Genomic DNA, 20,915 nt, shown 5'->3' on the forward strand with positions numbered 1-20,915 from the left:
GTCTCTGCAGAAAACAGGGTGCTGTCCTCTGTGGGATCATGTGGTTCACAGGAAGGGCTCCCTGGGGGTCGGCCCAAATCTGTTGGTTCAGGAAGCAGTTCGTCTTCCTCCTCTTCTTCTGGAAGAGGTTCCCTGTCCCCTGTGCGATACCTGTGCGGGCCAAAGCGGAGGGTGGTGGCGGGGGGCCTTGGAGGATACGTATCGCCTCCTGGAGCTCTGGAGGAGGATGACCTGGACCATGAGAGTGGGAGTCACATCTTATTGTGTGAGTTTAGTGTGTACAATTAAGCAAATATGTTATTAACTCATATATGACCAGAATGGTTTATTAGATGCAAATGGTACACCCAGGAAGCTCCCATTGCCATGACAGTGGTATCATTGATGGCCCCTGAACAGCTTCACTGAGGCTGCGGGGTAGAGGCCAGACATCTGGGTCAATATTTTTTTTAAAAGGCATCCAAGGACATTTCAGAAGGGAGGTTGATTGCTGGCACAGTGCTTGAACCTTGGCTTTCCAGTTCAGAAATGTCTCTTACTCACTAAGTTACATGGGTTGATGTGTTGAATGGATCATTTATCCATTCATTGGTGAATTTTTGGATGGTGAATGAATGAACAGCAACACCATCCCTTTTTTTCCTTTTGAATCTGACCATCTCAGCGCCACCTTTCCCTTTTCTTTTTTGGCTTTCCATCATCTCACAAACAAACATAAAGAACTAGGAATGTTGCTCTTATCATTTAAATAGCACCGGCAGTTTATGAAAGCTGCTTAAACAATATAAGTAGTCAGGGTACAACTTACCTTGAGCCATGACTGCTGCTGTGATTTTTGACTAAGCGGTGTTTTCAGTGAATCTCCAGCTCGGAGACAAGTATTGTAGTCACTCCTCGTCGTTGTCTCGGTCTTATGTAGTCCCCCTCCTCGTGCTAGTCAGTCTGTGGAGAGAGTGACGCTCAAACCTTTGCGCGTGGCCACGCCCACTTTGTGTTGTTGTATATGCTCTGGTGATTCATTACAGACGGTACGTCTGAATGGTGACTTTCATGGGCGGAGTGGGACCAAAAAATGTACGGGGATATTTTATGGGCCACCGAGGGGTGGGGAGGAGGATGGTTCGGATGGTCAAGGGACGTTACTCATTTTAAAACTACATCTGCCAACCACTGAAGGGCAAATAGTAAACCATTAATTTGTCTCAATAGTAAACCATTAATTTGTCTCATATTTATTACCACAAGCTATTTTCAAATTTCACAAGCTTTTGGCTGGCTGGTAGCTGGTGCTAATTCCCATCTGTGCCTAGCTGTGACATTAGGTGCTTAGCAAAGTAAGCTTATTTCACATGTAGTATATTTACTCGTTGATGCCCGGAACATGCCGGTTATTTTGGAGCATTTCGCTGCCTCCTCCTCCATAATTTTTTTCCTTTTGAGTCTGACCTTCTCAGCGCCACCTTTCCCTTTTTCTTTTTGGCTTTCCATCATCAGACTCACACACTGTCTGTTAACATAGACTTCCAAACGTGACAAAGAAAAAAAGAGGTTTTTCGATGGCTTTACGTCATAGGCCGACCAGGGCTATGCCATTTGGGGAGGCGCCACTCACTGATCCCCCTATATTTCTGAAAATCCTAGACATGGTTGTGACCGTGCTTTCTGATTAGCCTGTGTTTGCATTGAAATAAGAGGCTGCTGTAGCCGCGGGCAGCGGTGTTGCTTGCAATGTATAACTATTATCAGACCGGCCCTCGCGGCCTCAAAACACTACCGGCCCACCGGGAAAAGTCCAGACTCTCCCTCTGCATTCACTGATCATATGTATAATCAAGACTTTTCTTTGTTCCAGTGGACAGCTCTGAGTCATCAGGAGAGAGTGTGAGTGGCTTCAGCAGTTCCAGTCACAGCTACCACTCTGCTATTGGAGGAGAGGTGGAGGATGCCTCCTTGGTCTCTGTCTCTGTGATCACTGTAAAGGAGGCAGCGGTTGCAGCAGTTGCTCTGGCAGGATCCCCAGAAAAAAACAAACCACCAGTTGCACCCAAGCCCAAAATTAAACCACAATACCAGGCCAAGGATCTGCCCTGTAGCAAGGTGCAGTACAAAGCTCCTAATTGATTAATTGTTCATATGGTTAAAAACAATAAGAACTAGGGATGTCCCGATCAGCTTTTTTGGTCTGCCAATACAGAGTCCCGATCCAATATTGTATGATAATAGAGCAGCACATTGTTTATTTGTTTACAAAAAATAAGTAACTATAGTAAGTAACTAAATAAATTACTTTAAGTAAACAAAATAACTTAAGGATGTATTCAGCTTAATACATTTAACTTAATAGCATTTTTGTAAAACTCATACATAAAATTAACTTCTACAAAGAATGGTGTAGAATTTACTGACGTAAATGATCGGAGTAATGTAATCAGGGTGACTGCTGATCCCAGCTCAGTTAAAAATGCCCATATCGGCTCCAATCCGATCGGGACATCCCTATTAAGAAGGCAGAATACTAATGCAACATGAACGTACTTTTTTTTTTCCTGTATGTGAGGTGAATTTTCTGATATCAATGATTATTCTCTAAGCACTTTGAATTGCCTTGTTGCTGTGTGCTTTACAAATAAAGCTGTCTTGCCGTCTGTTGTTATTAATATTAAAATAATAATGTTTTTATGAATCTCTCAGGTTCAAAACACTAGACAAAGTTACAATTTCAAAGTCATTATTGACTTTACTTTAGCATTTTTGGTGCATAATTGGTACTTGTTGTCAAGTGCGGACTAATAAGCACCAGTAGTATATGTTTTTTATTAATTTTGGGACATCTAATGTATGTGGCACTTATAAATAAGCTACAGACAATGAGCCTAATTTATGTTTTTTTTTGTCTTTTAATGGGATATGTGAACAATACAAAAATACAGAATATCGCCAGCCTGACCTTTTCACTATGTTGGTTAACCTTTCTAAATCTTAGTGAAACTACACTATAACATAACGGTAGGCCACTGGATCAACCTGCAACTTCAACTGCACCCAACAATACTACATAGTAGCCTAGTGACCTGCCTATGGCCTCCACCATACCCGGGCTTCCTGTTCCTCATGTGTTGTTTTATCTCGTCTGATCATTAGACAGCATTACATTGCACTCTACACTTTTGCAATATTCTTCTGGCTCGACTTCCTCCACACACAAAAAAGTTCAGAGAGTGCAATTATTCTTTCAGAACCACGAAGTAGGCCTAGCACAAAAGTCACCGTTCAGACGCAGCCCTACTGTCTGTAATGAATCACCGGAAAGTGGGCGTAGCCACGCGCAAAGGGGTCGCGTCACGCCCACCACAGACTGACAAGCACGAGGAGGGGGACTATAGGCCTATATATATATATATATATATATATATATTTTGGTCCCCGATCCGATTTTTTAAATATTGAATATCTGCCAATACAGAGTCCCGATCCAATATTGTATGATAATAGAGCAGCACATTGTTTATTTGTTTACAAAAAATAAGTAACTATAGTAAGTAACTAAATAAATTACTTTAAGTAAACAAAATAACTTAAGGATGTATTCAGCTTAATACATTTAACTTAATAGCATTTTTGTAAAACTCATACATAAAATTAACTTCTACAAAGAATGGTGTAGAATTTACTGACGTAAATGATCGGAGTAATGTAATCAGGGTGACTGCTGATCCCAGCTCAGTTAAAAATGCCCATATCGGCTCCAATCTGATCGGGACATCCCTATTAAGAAGGCAGAATACTAATGCAACATGAACGTACTTTTTTTTTTCCTGTATGTGAGGTGAATTTTCTGATATCAATGATTATTCTCTAAGCACTTTGAATTGCCTTGTTGCTGTGTGCTTTACAAATAAAGCTGTCTTGCCGTCTGTTGTTATTAATATTAAAATAATAATGTTTTTATGAATCTCTCAGGTTCAAAACACTAGTGTTGGAAAATCCACGGAGGTTTGACCTGTGTTACAGTACAAGGTGAGTGTAGTGCAATTATACATCGCCCATCCTTTCTTAAACTTGTATATAATACGACTAATTTTTTAACAGTAATTTATTATGTTCTGCTGTGAAAACATAAATTACATTTTTTTTCTACAGATTTGGAGGCAACCCAAGAAAAGCAGAGAGCAGTCTGTTGGTGTCAGCGTTGAAGATGAAACTATTTAAACATACATCCTTTTATACCACCTGTTGCTTTAATCCATTGCCACTCTGTAAATAGATGTTCTTTTTTAAACTCACCACTAAAACAATAAGTCCGAAAAATGTCTGTAAATGTATTGTAATTAAACAAAGATAAATCTCGAAATGTGTAACTGGCCGTGCACAGTGCACTGTAAATCATAGTCTCATAGCTCATGCATGCTCATGCTCATAGTCAACAAATGTGGCTAAATAATCCTGGTGAAATTAAATGTGCAGATTTCTATAAGCATGCACAATCCTGAACACTGAGAAGTTTGATAACATATTGTGAATCTGTGAAGAATTGTGTCACAAAGGCAGTAAACACCATAATGCCATCTTTTATGTGCCAAATGTATTTCCTTTTGTACAGATTTATCAAACTTAATACTAACATACAGTATGTGTCTTACTTATTTCCTAGAAAATAAAACACATTCACTCTGTCCTTTCTTTTGATTAACTGTTTTGTATAAACAAATATGTTACTGGAGATTTGTGTATGTAACACTTATTTCTATTTGAAATACAGAACTATGCAGTGATGCGGAATATGCTGGCTTTTATCTGTGTTTTTATGTGCGCCACAACTATTTTTTTGCAATAAATTTAACCAGCATGCTTACAGTCAGATGGAAGTGTCTAAACTCAATTATTGGTGGCTAATATGTTATTTGTCTTTTACTTGCATTTGCCAAATAGTTTTATTACGAGCCCATTTGTCAGATGACAACTGTCATTGATGTAATAGATGCTGTAATATTTAATACAGGTGTATTTCTCTGGATTAAATGAAAAGAAATAAGATATCAGAATATCACATCGTCCAAGTTTCTCACATATATAACAAAACAAAAAAAACTGTCCATATAAAATGTAGAGAATCACTTGATTTTGCTACAATACTTAATTTTTTGGCAGAGAAGAAAATGAAAACTTGGACATGCCAAGTCACAAGTAACTACTGTACTGACAATAGTGTTTAAATTACATTTTATGCTGAATTGCTCTTAACAGGTACCTCCCTCTACGTCAATGTTTTTCAATATTTTTAATGCTTTTTGCATTATGGAAAAAAATCAGACTTTCCTTAAACCATTTTTATGGAACGCTCTTTGGAAGTACATATGAATGGCTTCATCCTACTACTTTTATTGACAAAGTTACAATTTCAAAGTCATTATTGACTTTACTTTAGCATTTTTGGTGCATAATTGGTACTTGTGTGGACTAATAAGCACCAGTATAGTATATGTTTTTAATTAATTTGGGGACGTCTAATGTCTGTGGCACTGATAAGCTACAGACAATAAGCCTAATTTATGTTTTTTTGTCTTTTAATGGGATATGTGAATAATACAAAAATACAGAATATCGCCAGCCTGACCTTTTCACTATGTTGGATAACCTTTCTAAATCTCAGTGAAACTACACTATAACATAACGGTAGGCCACTGGATCAACCTGCAACTTCAACTGCACCCAACAATACTACATAGTAGCCTAGTGACCTGCCTATGGCCTCCACCATACCCGGGCTTCCTGTTCCCCATGTGTTGTTTTATCTCGTCAGCATTACACTGCACTCTACACTTTTGCAATATTCTTCTGGCTCGACTGCTCCACACAAACAAGTTCAGAGTGTACTATTCTTTGGTAACCACTAAATAATAAGTAGGCCTTCTGACATACCGTCTGTAATGAATCAGCGGAATGCAAAAAGCATTATGAAAAAAATCACACTTTCCTTAAACCATTTTTATAGAACATTGTCTGGAAGTACAAGTTTCAAAGCTTTGTTTTTACACACACATACACACACACACACACACACACACACACACACACACACACACACACACACACACACACACACACACAAGTATTAATAAATTTGGAAGTGAGCCTATGCGATAGATGCAACAGTCCCTCTGAAGTAGCCAAGCCTGCCTTGGCAAGGGCACTGAGTCATTTCCACTCTGTGGGTTTGGTGAGAGCTCTGGCTTTGGTTTCACCCCTGTTAATCACTGAATTCACTTTCCTGATATGTAATGCCCAACTCCGGAGCCAAGACTCGTGCTTGTCGTTATTGCTAGTCTGCCCAGAGTGCTTCAAACCATATGAATGGCTTCATCCCACTACTTTTATTGACAAAGTTACAATTTCAAAGTCATTATTGACTTTACTTTAGCATTTTTGGTGCATAATTGGTACTTGTTGTCAAGTGCGGACTAATAAGCACCAGTAGTATATGTTTTTTATTAATTTTGGGACATCTAATGTATGTGGCACTTATAAATAAGCTACAGACAATGAGCCTAATTTATGTTTTTTTTTGTCTTTTAATGGGATATGTGAACAATACGAAAATACAGAATATCGCCAGCCTGACCTTTTCACTATGTTGGTTAACCTTTCTAAATCTTAGTGAAACTACACTATAACATAACGGTAGGCCACTGGATCAACCTGCAACTTCAACTGCACCCAACAATACTACATAGTAGCCTAGTGACCTGCCTATGGCCTCCACCATACCTGGGCTTCCTGTTCCTCATGTGTTGTTTTATCTCGTCTGATCATTAGACAGCATTACATTGCACTCTACACTTTTGCAATATTCTTCTGGCTCGACTTCCTCCACACACAAAAAAGTTCAGAGAGTGCAATTATTCTTTCAGAACCACGAAGTAGGCCTAGCACAAAAGTCACCGTTCAGACGCAGCCCTACTGTCTGTAATGAATCACCGGAAAGTGGGCGTAGCCACGCGCAAAGGGGTCGCGTCACGCCCACCACAGACTGACAAGCACGAGGAGGGGGACTATAGGCCTATATATAAGACCGAGACAACGACGAGGAGTGAATATAATACTTGTCTCTGAGCTGGAGATTCACTGAAAACACCGCTTAGTCAAAGATCACAGCAGCAGTCATGGCTCAAGGTAAGTTGTACTCTGACTACTTATATTGTTCAAGCAGCTGTCATAAACTGCCGGTGCTATTTAAATGAAAGTTGCATGTTTGCCATTAGAGTTGGGTAGTTTATAGCTAAATAGTTAAAAAAAATAACCATAACAAAAACATGTTAAAAACTAAAAGGCAGTGCACAGCTTCAAATGGCCTTGTTATAAACAACAGACAAAGCAAAAAATCTTGGTGTTGTCATGGATTCGGACTTGAATTTTAACAGTCATATTAAGACAATAATAAAATCAGCCTATTACCATCTTAAGAATATATCAAGAATTAGAGGACTTATGTCTCAGCAGAATTTGGAAAAACTGGTCCATGCTTTTATTTTTAGTAGACTTGACTACTGTAACGGCGTCCTTACAGGACTGCCTAAAAACTAATTAGACAGCTGCAGCTGATTCAGAATTCTGCAGCAAGAGTTCTCACTAGGACAAAAAAAAGTGGATCATATCACTCCAGTTCTAAAGACTTTACATTGGCTTCCTGTGCCTCAAAGAATTGATTTCAAAATACTTATGCTGGTTTATAAATCCCTAAATGGCTTAGGACTAAAATATATCTCAGATCTGTTAGTGCTTTATGAACCACCCAGACTTCTCAGGTCGTCTGGAACAGGTTTGCTCGTGGTCCCCAGAGTCAGAACTAAACAGGGAGAAGCAGCGTTTAGTTTTTATGCTCTGCATATCTGGAACAAAATACCAGAAAACTGCAGGTCTGCCCCAACTCTCAGCTCTTTTAAATCAAGGCTGAAGACCTTTCTTTTTGATAAAGCTTTTCGTTAATTCTTTTATCGAACAGTGAATTTTATTCTTGTATTTTATTTTGTATACAATTTTAATACGGAATTGTAAATTTTATTTTTGGATTTTTTTTTTTATACTGAACTACATTTTTATTTATGTATCTTAAATGGTTTTAAATTTGTATTCATTACTATTTTTATTCTTATTTTACTCCCTATTATTTGTTCTTTAATGATTGATGATTTGTGTAAAGCACTTTGAGTTGCCTTGTGCTGAAATGTGCTATATAAATAAAATTGCCTTGCCTTGCCTTGGTTGTATAGGTTTATTCCCAATAATATGGGTGTTTGTGTTTTTGCAACTTTAAATGTAACTCACTGTGTGCAGTTTTTCTAGTCCCTGACAGAGGAGTAAATGACCAGGATTAACAAACTTTCACACTGTTGTCACTAAGCATGCTGTAGACATGATGACTAAGAATAACAAAGGTGACAAATGTCAAGTTATCACAGCCTGTCCATATATTCACCCATATATTCACTCGGTAAACATGGATTCAAAGCTGCACTCTGTCAAGCAGACATTAATCAAAGATCTAAAGACCGATGCATCTAAAAAAAAAAAAATGTCACTCTTATGTCTGAGCAGATGATTGTTGTTGCCCTGGGACCCTTATAATAGCAGCTGAAGCAGCTGGAGCAACCGCCGGTCAACTGCTGCTCTCAGACTCTAGGCTACCCTACAAATAGTTACCTTTTATGTCCTTGTAAAGGCATTCAAAACATCCCAAACAAGAACCTCCAGGTTAACTCAGAATCACTTCTAAAGGTTGAAATATATTTTTTAAACTGTGTGTGTAGGCCTATAGGCAAAATGTGTAGCATGCCAAACATATCAGAGGAGGGCTTTTGGACAATTAAATGGTAAAAATGCATACAGATTTTACTTTTAGGTTGTGTATTTAACATAAAATATGTGATCAGAAACAGGCTAGTCTGAAGTCATAAAAAATGCTTTTGCCATTTTCTATATTTAACCTTCATAGTCATAGGATGTTAGGAAGTCTATTGGAGCAGCTGCGTGCTGCACACAAATATGAGCAAAACTTAGACCACTGCAGAACTTGCAGGGAGAATAAACAGCATATTGATAAATCAGAGTGACCTGCTTCCCGTCTGTTGGAAGTTTACAAAGCATTTGTCTGTGATGAAGCACTGAAGTCAGCATGGGTGTTACCTGCGAGACTGAAAACTCCTTTCACTTCTGATGGCAGCATATTTATTTTTCCAGGATTAAAATAGTGTTTACTGTACCAACGTCTACACCAGCTAGATCTTGTTTTAATGTCCTTATTAGGCTTATTCTGGCCTCAGTGCTGCATACTGAGACAGTCCCTGTGTGTGGTGTGGGTCATGGTTGGTAAAGTGGGATTGAAGCGTGGGTGTGCACAGTATGTACAGGTTAGTGAGGAGGGCAGGTCAAAGCTGTGGAATCTTTGCACATACATTTCATATTAGAGCATTATGCTGCTAGAAGTTGTGTAACCCTACAGAATAAAAGCTGCAATAAAAAGCATTCAGTTTGGCTTCACATCACACATGGCTACCATCTGCTATATCACAACTGCATAGTTTTCTTTTAGATCAATTATGTAACCACAAAAGACCCCCAAGTCACTTCAGAAAGCATGACCTCAGTTTCCCATTGCTTTATTAATCTGTAGTTTCTAAAGGTTTTGGCTTATTCATATGTTATTCATCTTTGTAATACATTCTGTAAGCTGAAGAGCCGTTCTCCTGCTTTGCACTATGAAGTGCGAAAAAAGTGAAAAGAAATCTGAATGTTTTTGGACCTAAGTGAGATATTTCTTTCTCCAGATGGCTCCTCAATAAACTGTTAAATAGCATCTGTGCTCCAATGCAATGCTGATAAGTTATTTGACATTAACACAATCAAATGTGAGCTAAATGACTGGACAGTATGCACAGGCTAAACAGCAAAATCCACATAATTGTCTGACTACAATCTCCAGCTGCCCCAGAAAAGGTAGTGTTGCCATCTGTAAGACATTTCCCCAAACATGTCTTCAATTAGGAACAGGACCAAAGTCAAGATCAGTAAAACATCAGAGCTATGAGAAATACTGAGGATTGATGGACTTCATGTAAAACAGCGGGGAGTCTTTGCAGTTTAGTCTTTGTTTACCCAAGTATGGCCTAGCCTTGACACAACTACCTCATGCTTGTTTCCAGGGCTTTTCTTAGCACCAACCAATAATATATGGGGAGGGCTAATCTCCTGACATGTCATGGAGCAGGAGGACCGTGGAGGCATTATATGGGGGGCACTCCTACAAACAGGAAGTCAAAGGGTGAGATTCTCTTAGTTACAAGGTGCCCTGGAGAGAAGGAGTGGTTGTGTGTTTGCACATTTCACAGGGAGTGACTCTGTGTCTCTCTGCCTGTGTTTACCTCTTGTTCATTCCATACAGAAAGCCCTGTGAAACTAAATTATCTTACCATAAATGACTGAGTGTCCTACTGTTTTATTCCAACGTCCACATAATTTCCAATGGCTTTGAGGATCACATAGTAAACCTTTACAAACATTTGAGTTTTTTTTATTTTTTTTTATTAAATCACCCAGGAAAATAAAATTATTAAAAAAGTCGATTTGTAGCTAGGAAAGCAGTAGAAAATCTAAAAAACACCTTCAGGACCACAACATGATCTAGTTAACCACAGTTTTCTGGTTAATTCACCAGAAGTCTGCCAGGAAAAAAAAGTTATTTGTAATTGTTGGGTCTTGTAAATTCTATTATTCTATACACAGCTGTACATTTTACAACTTGCACTACATCAAGACTATGTTTTGGCATTTTAAAGTGATCCATAAACATATAACCTATCCTCCTATTAAATTAAAATAAGATCCAAAAACAGTGCTAAATATGTAATGTATAAATATAAAGAAATACCCTTTATTTGCTGTGTAGCATTTTAAACATCTGTTGTAGAAAACTAAGAATTCTTAAAAAAAAATCAAAGTTGTGTCTACCATTTGAAAAATACTGCAGTGACTAGTTGTAACACACATTTTGAAATGTGTCTACGTGTTGATAAAATGATAGTAACTTAAATACTTAGTCCTTCAGATGATGATTGTTCTCCATCTACATGTTGTACATTTCAGAGATATGTAATAAACACCTCTTTGGTAGGGTTATGTGTTTAGTTTTTCTATGCTTTTTAAATGCCCCCTATTCTTTTAAGCTCTGGACATTGATCGCTGGAACCTGGAGTGTGAGTTCAACAACACCGACCATCGCACTGATCTCAACGGAGTAGATCGTCTGATCGTGAGAAGAGGCCAACCGTTCACAATCAGCCTGTACCTTCGCTCCGGAATCTACCAACCGGGAGACAGCTCTCTTGACTGCGTCGCAGAAACAGGTGCTACTCCTTCTTAACCTCTTTACTTTTACATCTTTCTTAAACACATGGAATTTTAGAACTAATGTGCCTAACTGAGTGCAATTTTTCCACGAGTAATTGTTGTATCATGCTGTATTTAAATATTTTAACTAAGTGTTCTTTCGGATATTTATGTACGTTTCTGTTAGTATTTCTGTCATTTGCACTGCATCAGAACATTTAGAAAAGTGCAGTAAATGACCAAAACTTTCACTTTCCTCTTATTCAGGAATTTAGGGTCACACTGTGTGTTTAGCAGGCATTGTTTTCTTTGCAACCTATTGTGATTTCAGAGAGGGGAAAGGAGCTGTAATGTTGCTGGAAAGGAAAAGGAAGTCATTTTCCCTTTATTCAGTTTTCAGTGACACTGCTAGCAGACCTACAGTTAGCTCAAAGAGGTTCTGTTGGTTTTTCCATTGTTAACCTCAGCTACTCCCTTATTGTTCTGTGAGTGTTAATGGACTTTACTGTTATTGTTGGGAGCCCGAGATACTGTATTATCATGCATTTGCCATAAAAATATATCCTAAACACTGAAGAACATCTGTCTCTTCACTTCATATTTGGATACATGTCCCATGTATCACATGACTATGATAACATAGCTGTTACTTGCCATCAAATCCAAAACAGGAAGTTTTGCTTGCCAATAGGAAAGCATATGTTGAATCATAGATAACATTATCAACCCTTGAAAGACAAGTATGTTTTTAATGGATTGGAGTAGGATCCTTAATCCCACCCAATGAGAAAGAAATGGGCTGCCCTTTGGTTTAGTTGGCTGTACCAGGTGGAAGATGTGAAGGAATTTGGACTGAAGTGAACACAGTTGATTTTAAGCGTATGTCATTTACCAGAATTCAAATCTGAACTGAGGTCACTCAAGGGGACTTGAGTCCCAAACAATTTTGTTCATAATTAGATGCCATTACACAGTTACGCTGTCCATGCATGAGATGAGATTCCAAAGATGTTTGAACTAAATATAGGCGGCAGGGTTGGGAAACCAGTGAAAATGTACCCTGCAAGTTTCCATTCCCCAGGCACAAATTTTTCACCAGATCCCTTTTGTTTTTTTCCCACATTTAATCTCAGGGCTCTAACTATACTCTCTGTAACATGCAGGTCCTCAGCCCTCTGAGCAGTATGGCACCAGGGCCTCCTTTGGGCTGTCTGCCAACATTGACACTTCCCGTTGGAGCGCCACTGTCACCAGCCCCCCCGGGGACATGGTGGCCCTGTCCGTCTGCTCTGCTCCTGACGCACCTATAGGCCGCTACACCCTGACTCTGGGGCGATCAGGGCGGATTGAGTTCATCCTGCTCTTTAACCCCTGGTGTCCAGGTGGGTTAACAGACCATATGTCAAGATGTTCTGTAGGGGATATTGTGTAGCGATATAAGGCTACAAAGTTTTTCATTCCAAAGTGGGTTTATAAAATGAGCTATTCAGGAGCAGTGCTGCAGAGATTATATAGGCTAGGGGAAGGTAGTAGTTTAGTTTAATAATTATTGTGTGATCTTTGCAATAGTTCCACATTCATTGCCGATCTATACTGTACCACTCTCACATATGTCTGGTAAATATAAGGCTACACCAGGCAGCCAGTTAGTTTAGCTTTGCTAAATCAGCATTTTACAATCTCAAAAATATTGCCAAACTTAGGGGATTTATGTCAAAAGATGACTTAGAGAAACTGAGTCATGCCTTTATCTCCAGTAGGGTTGATTACTGCAATGGGCTGTTCACAGGCCTTCCTAAAAAGACCCTTAAACAGCTTCAAATGATACAAAACGCAGCAGCCAGAGTTCTTACAAAAACAAAAAGAACTGAGCACATAACCCCTATTTTGAAATCGCTGCACTGGCTCCCAGTAAGTTCCAGGGTTGAATTTAAAGCACTGCTGCTTGTTTTCAAGTCGCTTAATGGAATAGGGCCAAAGTATTTATCGGACATGTTTCTGCAGTATGTACCACTCAGGTCTCTCAAAATCTTTTAGGAAAACCCACTGTCCGTACCAAACAGGGTGAAGCAGCACTCGGCCATTATGCAGTTCACCTCTGGAACCAACTTCCAGAAGGCATCAAAAACACCCAAACTATTCACAGTTTTAAATCCAGACTTAAGACAAAACTCTTTTCAGATGCCTCCTGCTAATGCTTCACTGAAGCATTATTACTTATTGTAGTAGACCAATGATTTTTTACTATTCTTTTCTTTATTTTATTTTATGCTTTTATCTTTTACTGTTTTTATGCCTTAATGTTCTCATGCTTTTATTTCTTACTGTTTTTATGATCATGTACTGACCCTTGCTTTTGTTTTGTGTGAAGAACATTGTATTGCCACAGGTATAAAATATGCTATATAAATAAACTTGCCTTGTCTTGCCTTACATAAAGATGGGAAACAGAAGGAAACATCTAACCTGGTTCTGCCCGAGGGTAACAAAATCTGCCTACCAGCACCTCTAAAGTTCAATAATAAACATGTTATATCTTGTTAATTTAATCGAAACAAAACCAAAGTGTAAAAAATGTCATGGCCGGGAGTCACTTACTGAAGTCTTGTCATCACTTGTAGGTTGCCAGGAAACCAAATAATAGTGAGCTTACAGTTCAGGTATTGGTAGGCTGATTTTGTTACCTTTGGACAGAGCCAGGTTAGATTTCTCCCCCTGCTTCCAGTCTTTATACTAAGCTAACCTAACCAGCTTCTGGCTGTAGTTGAATATTGAATGGACAGGCATGAGAGTGATATTGATCTTCTCACCTAACTCTTGGCAAAAGGTTGAATAAGCGTATTTCCCAAAATGTCAAACTATTCCTTTAAATTAAGTCCAAGTTTCAAATTTTATGAGAATGCTATTAATGAACTCCATCAACTGCAGGGTGAGAATATATGTAACTTTCCAAGAAATGATACTATGCCAGTCATGTTCCACTTGGACATGTATTAGGACATTCATTGTATGACATTTGTGATGTCTCTCGGCAACAGGAGATGCAGTATACATGGACAATGAGCAGAGTTTGGAAGAGTATGTCTTATCTCAGGATGGAATCATCTTTCGAGGCAGCAACAAATATCCCATATCTACTCCATGGAACTTTGGCCAGGTACCAACACCAACACTGATGCTGTCAGCCTCACTTCATCTTACACCCACAGTCCAACAGCTGAGCCAACATTGTGCCGGATTGGTTAAGGAGTTGTAAGCACGCTTATTCTGATAACAGAAAAAGATCCACTTATCAAGTGATTTACGATGAGTTACGTAACTGCACAGGCAGTCATTTCTGAACATTTGACACTGAAATTAACTGAGATATTTGTAACTGACAATCTGGGTGTGATAAAGTGAGAGCAGTGTTATCGTTGCCAGCTTCTTTGATATCTGATATGCAGTTTGATTAGCCTGGGATTAGCAGTGCATTAGCTGTGCAGCTATTGGGCTTTACAGCATGGCAGAGTTACATATTTAATTTGCTATGAGTTTGCACCTGTTTTTGTTAAGAAGAGGACATGTCTAACCATGGATCTCTTGTTTTGATTATTTTTTCCATTTTCTATACTTCTATCAGTGACAAACAACTATTCAGCAGCAATACCACTTTTGTTTTCTCTGTACAGTTTGAAAGTGGGATTCTGGACATCTGTCTGAGGATTCTGGATATGAATCCTAAATGTCTGAAAAATCCTGGCAAAGACTGCTCAGGGAGGAGAAATCCCATCTATGTTTCCAGAGTGCTTAGTGCCATGGTATTCGTTTCTGATATCTCTATACATGTTTCTGTTTTTATTTGCATAGATAGAAGGAAAGCTTGGATTTCATATGTAAAAAACAATGTTTTACACTCCTTTCCTTTGGCTGTTAGGTAAATTGTAATGACGACAAAGGGGTGTTGCTGGGAAAATGGACAGATGGCTATGAAGGAGGTGTCAGCCCCATGTTCTGGAGGGGCAGTGTGGAGATTCTGCGTAACTGGGACACACAAGCCTGTCAGCCTGTTCGCTACGGACAGTGCTGGGTGTTTGCTGCAGTGGCCTGTTCAAGTAAGATAGGCCTATCACTGAAAAACACACACTTGATTTGACTCAAACAGACACGCCATATATGTAAACACACAGTTACGACATTATACATTTTTCTCCACCTCTTAGTATCGCAATACTCATGTACGTTGTTTTTATACCCTGTTAGTTTCCCGAGCCCTTGGCATCCCCTGCCGAGTTGTCACCAACTACCTTTCGGCCCATGACAACAACAGCGACCTGGTGATCGAACGCTACATTAATGAAAATGGAGAACTCATTCAGTCTAGAGAAATGATCTGGTAAGAAGAAGTCGTGTTTTATGCCGTAACTACAGTAGGATGCAGTGTTGCGTAGTATCAACGCACTTTAAATGTCTTAATATATTCTGAAGGAATACAGTAATAATACAGTATACGTTAACTGGAAAGATATTTGTGTAAAATTAGAAATTGTCAGGACTACTGTGAACTATTTGAATGTGAAAGTAAGAATTTTAGGATTTTAATTTCTGTGCTATACTTCAAATATAGAAATGTGACCTCAAATTAAATGAAAGATTTCATAGGGAATACATTGAATAGTATTAAATCAACATGCACTTTCTAGTTACAGTTTGCAATGGAAATTATTTTCATACTAACCTTGACAGTACAGATTTATTTATTTTTTTAACATGGAGTCATTTTAACATGGAGTCATTTTACTACAGTTTTGGTAATGACATCAGAAAAAGTCCAGTTATGAGATGTCTTTATAAAGTGCCAAAACAGAAAGTCTATGTGTAGGAATCCAGCTGATGGTATGCATTGTATCTGTAGGAATTATCACTGCTGGGTGGAAAACTGGATGACCAGGCCTGACCTAAAATCAGATTTTAACGGCTGGCAGGCCAGTGACCCTACACCTCAGGAGAAAAGTGAAGGTAACAAACACGCTGCATCAATAAACACATGAGGCCAATTTAGTTTGAGGCAAATCGTCACCCAGGTGGATTTATCATCTTTGTTTCTGCTTTTATTCCCCTTAGGAGTATACTGCTGCGGCCCCATCCCTGTCAGGGCCATCAAGGAGGGCGAGCTCGCGTTCAATTACGATGCCCCGTTTGTCTTTGCTGAGGTCAATGCGGATGTCATCACCATCATGAAGAAAAAAGATGGCAACACATCGAAAGTCACTAGCACTGCAGTGGTGGGCCAGAAGATCAGCACAAAGAGTGTTGGCAGTGACACCAGAGAGGACATCACTCATCTCTACAAGTACCCCGAAGGTAGACAGCACTGCTGGATAGACTGTACATGTGGATAAATCTAAAAATAGATAATATACTATAAATGAAACTAAACATCACTAGAGTTGGTCCTTACCCAAAATAGTGTAGGTTATTATTAGGGGCATAGAACAAAGTTCTGGGCCCTGTAGAAAGGCATTTTCTATGGGCCCCTCCCCGCATCCACAGCTATTCATTCTAGCATCTTTCTGGGCCCTCCTCACATGAGGGCCCTGGGTACTCAGTCCCCTTTCCCCCCCATTACAACATACCATAAAATACGACCTTAACTATATATAAACCTCCTCTGCATACCCAGCAGGTAGTGTTATTTGTGTTACTCTTAATTTACACTCAAAGTTGTTTAAGGAAGGTCAGGTTTAAGCTATTTTACTTATATAGGCAATTTGTCATGTTAAATGTATAGAAACTTACTTTTAGATGGCAAAAACTTCTGTTACTCAGTGTATGATTTTGTTGCTTGCATATTTTCAGGCTCGGATGAAGAGCGGGAGGCTTTTAAGAAGGCTAACCACCAAAACAAGCTGCTCCATCAGCAGGGAAATGAAGGCCTACACATCACTATCAAGGTCAGCTCAGACATGAGGAAGGGCTGCGACTTTGACGTGTTTGCTGTGGTTACAAACAACACGCAAAGCGAGAAGAAGTGCCGTCTGGTGTTTGGGTCCTGCGTTGTGTCCTACAACGGGTTTCTGGGAAAGAATTGTGGTTTTAAAGATCTGCTCAATGTTGAACTCTCCCCAGGAGAAGGTGAGCCAAGTCACCATGTGGTGTTAACATGATGTGAACATGTGAATGCTTTATACACTCGACTTTTCCCTGTGAGTATTAAATGTATTGTATGTGTTGTTCTAGAGAGGCGAGTTCCACTAAGGCTCAACTACTCTAAGTACGGTGTCTTACTCACTGAGGACAACTTAATCCGACTTGCTGTCCTGTTGATGGACTACTCAACCAGAGAGACAACACTGGTAGTGAGAAACATTGTGCTGGACAATCCTGAAATCAAAGTCAGAGTGAGTACAATGACCTGCAACTAGAGATATAGACTTAAAACATTTTCTTTTTGGGGTTGGGGGCACCCCGTGCCCATGCTTAGAACCAGCCTTGGACGTTAGTATGTAAAATCCTGTTAAGACAACTTTTTGGCTGCTGTCATTACTGTGGAAGGACCACTCATCATTAACGATGGCAAAATATTGCACATGCAATGTCCAATTAAATCACTAAAACATTGTTAAGGGCGAGTATGAGGATAATCTTAAAAGCTTACTACCAACCTCCATACCATACAAGTTCCACCATATCACGGTTACGTCAGTACAAGATAACAGTATTGGAACACCTAGTCTCGCTTTGCCAGACCCTCCTCCAATGCACGCTGAAGGAGGGTCTGCCTTCTCCACATAGCAATCGGGATGGGCGGAGGGAGAAAAACATGCTCTGGTGCAGGGGTCACCAACCTTTTTGAAACTGAGAGCTACTTCATGGGTATTGAGTCATACGAAGGGCTACCAGTTTGATACACTCTTCTGAAATAACAAATTTGCTCAGTTTGCCTTTTAGTTATATATGATTATTAATGATGCTCATCTATGTGAAGACACTGATCATGCTAATGATTTCTCACAATAATTATCAACAATGACTTAACAAGGTCGGAAACAGATAATATCAATATTCAATTTTCATTTTTAGAATAGGCCTGAGGGCTACTCATGTGGTCCTTGGGGGCTACCTGGTGCCCGCGGGCATTTCTTTAAACCAGTCAGAATCGTCATGGGCAGTGCTAAACTCTGCACAGAGCTGCTGCAAAATAGTCATGCGAGAGAAAACTCAGATTGGACAGATAGTCTAGCTTGCTGTCTCAATTTACCCTGCAGAGATGTTTTCTTCTGTTTACAGCCCCCAAGCACATAAGCCTCTGAGCAGGTGAGTGTGTATGAATGCATAGGCACAGGGGCATCGGTATGCATTGAGCAGAGTGAGATTTTGAAAATCTATTTCTTTCTCAGTGCCAATTATAGTGTCTAGAGGCACAACAGGGGAGCCTGAGTTCCCCCACGATGGGAGAGATGGAAAATACATGCATCCGGCGGAATTTCCTGCAGCACCGGAGCAATCCCGGAAGTGGAACGTAGACTATGGAACACCTGTTCCCTAGGGGTGTAGAATTTAATCATTTCATCATTCAGGCCTCACGATGCGGACCTGGACGATTCTGCACCGACGCAGTGACAGACCATAATCGATTATTGCCTAATGATGTTACTTGTTGATTTTCCGGACGCTGCTTTTTTTGTTTTTGCCTTTTGTCTGTTGTCGGCTGTATTCAGACTCCGCTACATTCAGGAAGTGTCTTTTTTAAGAGAAGATACTATAAAAAGGGGAGTTCATATATATCGCACTGCTTGAATTTGTTGATGAAAACCATGCGTAGCAATATAGGCCTATAATAATATTGAGGAGGTGACGCATCGTGATATCGAATCGAAAAGTTGACAGGATAATCGTAATCGAATGGTGACACGAGTGAAGATTCACACCCCTACTGTTCCCACAGTACGTATAAACAAAGCTTGGTCCAAACAAAACTGAATCATACTTACTGTGAGACTAATTCATTAACTGATTCCTAGATGTGAATGTGCTCTGCAGATCCTGGGTGAACCAAAGGAGAATCGGAAGCTGGCTGCAGAGATCACCCTCAAAAACCCTCTGCCAGAGCCGCTGGAGAACTGCTGCTTCAGCATCGAGGGGGCCAACCTCACTGCAGGAAACGTCATCTCTGAGAGGTTGTATGAGTTCCTCCTTATCCAGCTAGACATTATTATTCTTTACTCACACAGATCACCAACTGACCTGTCATAAATTTGACAATGTTACACAAACATGCATGCAGTCAATCGTTTAAACATTTTTTTCTCCAAGACAAAGAAGCAAGAAACATTCAAAATATGTGATAGAACGTAGAGCCAACAGACTAGCTCACCAAACAAACACATTCTGCCTTTTTCACATTGACAACATATGGCCTTTTAAAAATCATCAAATTTGTGCAGATGTTTCTTCAAGTGGCACCGTAACTGGCCAATGAAATGATGCTCATTAAAACGTTTCAAGCTGGCTCTAAATCAAACACAACGAAGCCACACAGCCAATGGACAGGAAGCAGCACTACACAATATAAACAAAATATTGCATACTTATCGCAAAACTTTCTACATAATATTGCGCAACATGATATTGCGATAAAGATATTGAGTAGATATATCATGCACTCCTAATCATAATCAAAGCATACTTCTTTTTTATGTCCTTGAGTCTTCTGCTGACACTCCAGCTCCATTCACATCGTCTCCATAAATAGTCAAAACTGTCATAATGAGTCCTATGTCAGTGGTAGTGGTTCTCGTAAATATTTATGCAATCAGAGACCTGTGATAAATCCCTCTAGCATGTGCCATAAACTTAATATTTAAATATTTACTCTACAGGCTGGGCTCCTCAGTGGGACCTGGGGAAGATGCCAAAGTGAAAATTTACTTCACTCCAACCCATTCTGGGCTGAGAAAGCTGGTGGTCGACTTCGACAGCAACAAGTTGTGTCACGTCAAGGGCTACAGAAATGTCATTATTGGAAAATGAAGACTTTCAACCTTTACAGTCCATTAGTCAGCAGTACTGTTACTCTTTTGTAACTTTTAACTGTTTAGCCATCTGAGGATAAGCAATTGCACCCTGTTTTGCACAGTGTTTAATTCATAAAATGCTTTTCTATTGAAATACTTCTCACTGTTTATCCCTAAATGCATCATGTATATCTGTTTTTATTCATTGCCGTAGATATTTAAATGTGAACGCTTAGTACTCATTAAGGCTAATCACATCTGTGTACGCAAAACCTTTAACAGCATTATGTACTGTGATATTAAGTGATGATTAATATTTCAAATACTATGTAATATTTTTATACTTTAGACAATTAAAAGAGTTGTTTCATTATTTTGTGATGTTTCAATCAGTCAGACTGTCTTCACACAAACTTTGACTTTGTTCATGGCAAGCTGCGGTGCTACTCCGTACAATTTATACTGCTGATTATGTGGCCTAAACAAAATCACCAACTTTTCGTAAATACATCTGTCAATACAGACTTGTGTGTGAGCTTA

General features: G+C 39.4%; 2 protein-coding genes across 2 annotated transcripts in view; both read left to right on the plus strand.

Moving 5' to 3' along the window:
* LOC120557971 (pleckstrin homology domain-containing family G member 4B-like) overlaps nt 1-4,879 on the plus strand; it is a 30,737-nt gene extending 25,858 nt beyond the window's left edge. Inside the window, exons 21-24 of the mRNA XM_039798726.1 lie at nt 11-265; nt 1,853-2,097; nt 3,961-4,017; nt 4,141-4,879. Coding sequence (XP_039654660.1) covers nt 11-265; nt 1,853-2,097; nt 3,961-3,999 — 539 coding nt within the window. The 3' untranslated portion in view covers nt 4,000-4,017; nt 4,141-4,879. The remainder of the gene's footprint in view (nt 1-10; nt 266-1,852; nt 2,098-3,960; nt 4,018-4,140) is intronic.
* Nucleotides 4,880-7,045: 2,166 nt separating this feature from the next.
* tgm2b (transglutaminase 2b) lies at nt 7,046-20,748 on the plus strand. Its single transcript, XM_039798915.1, has 13 exons — nt 7,046-7,170; nt 11,217-11,396; nt 12,543-12,761; nt 14,418-14,536; nt 15,051-15,179; nt 15,296-15,473; nt 15,622-15,754; nt 16,274-16,377; nt 16,483-16,722; nt 17,218-17,493; nt 17,599-17,759; nt 19,402-19,538; nt 20,241-20,748. The coding sequence occupies exons 1-13, from the start codon at nt 7,161-7,163 to the stop codon at nt 20,389-20,391; spliced, it is 2,037 nt and encodes a 678-aa protein (XP_039654849.1). The 5' UTR covers nt 7,046-7,160; the 3' UTR covers nt 20,392-20,748.
* Nucleotides 20,749-20,915: the final 167 nt, after the last annotated feature.

Source organism: Perca fluviatilis, chromosome 4 (assembly GCF_010015445.1).
Source record: "Perca fluviatilis chromosome 4, GENO_Pfluv_1.0, whole genome shotgun sequence".
In the NCBI taxonomy this organism is placed as follows: Eukaryota; Metazoa; Chordata; class Actinopteri; order Perciformes; family Percidae; genus Perca; species Perca fluviatilis.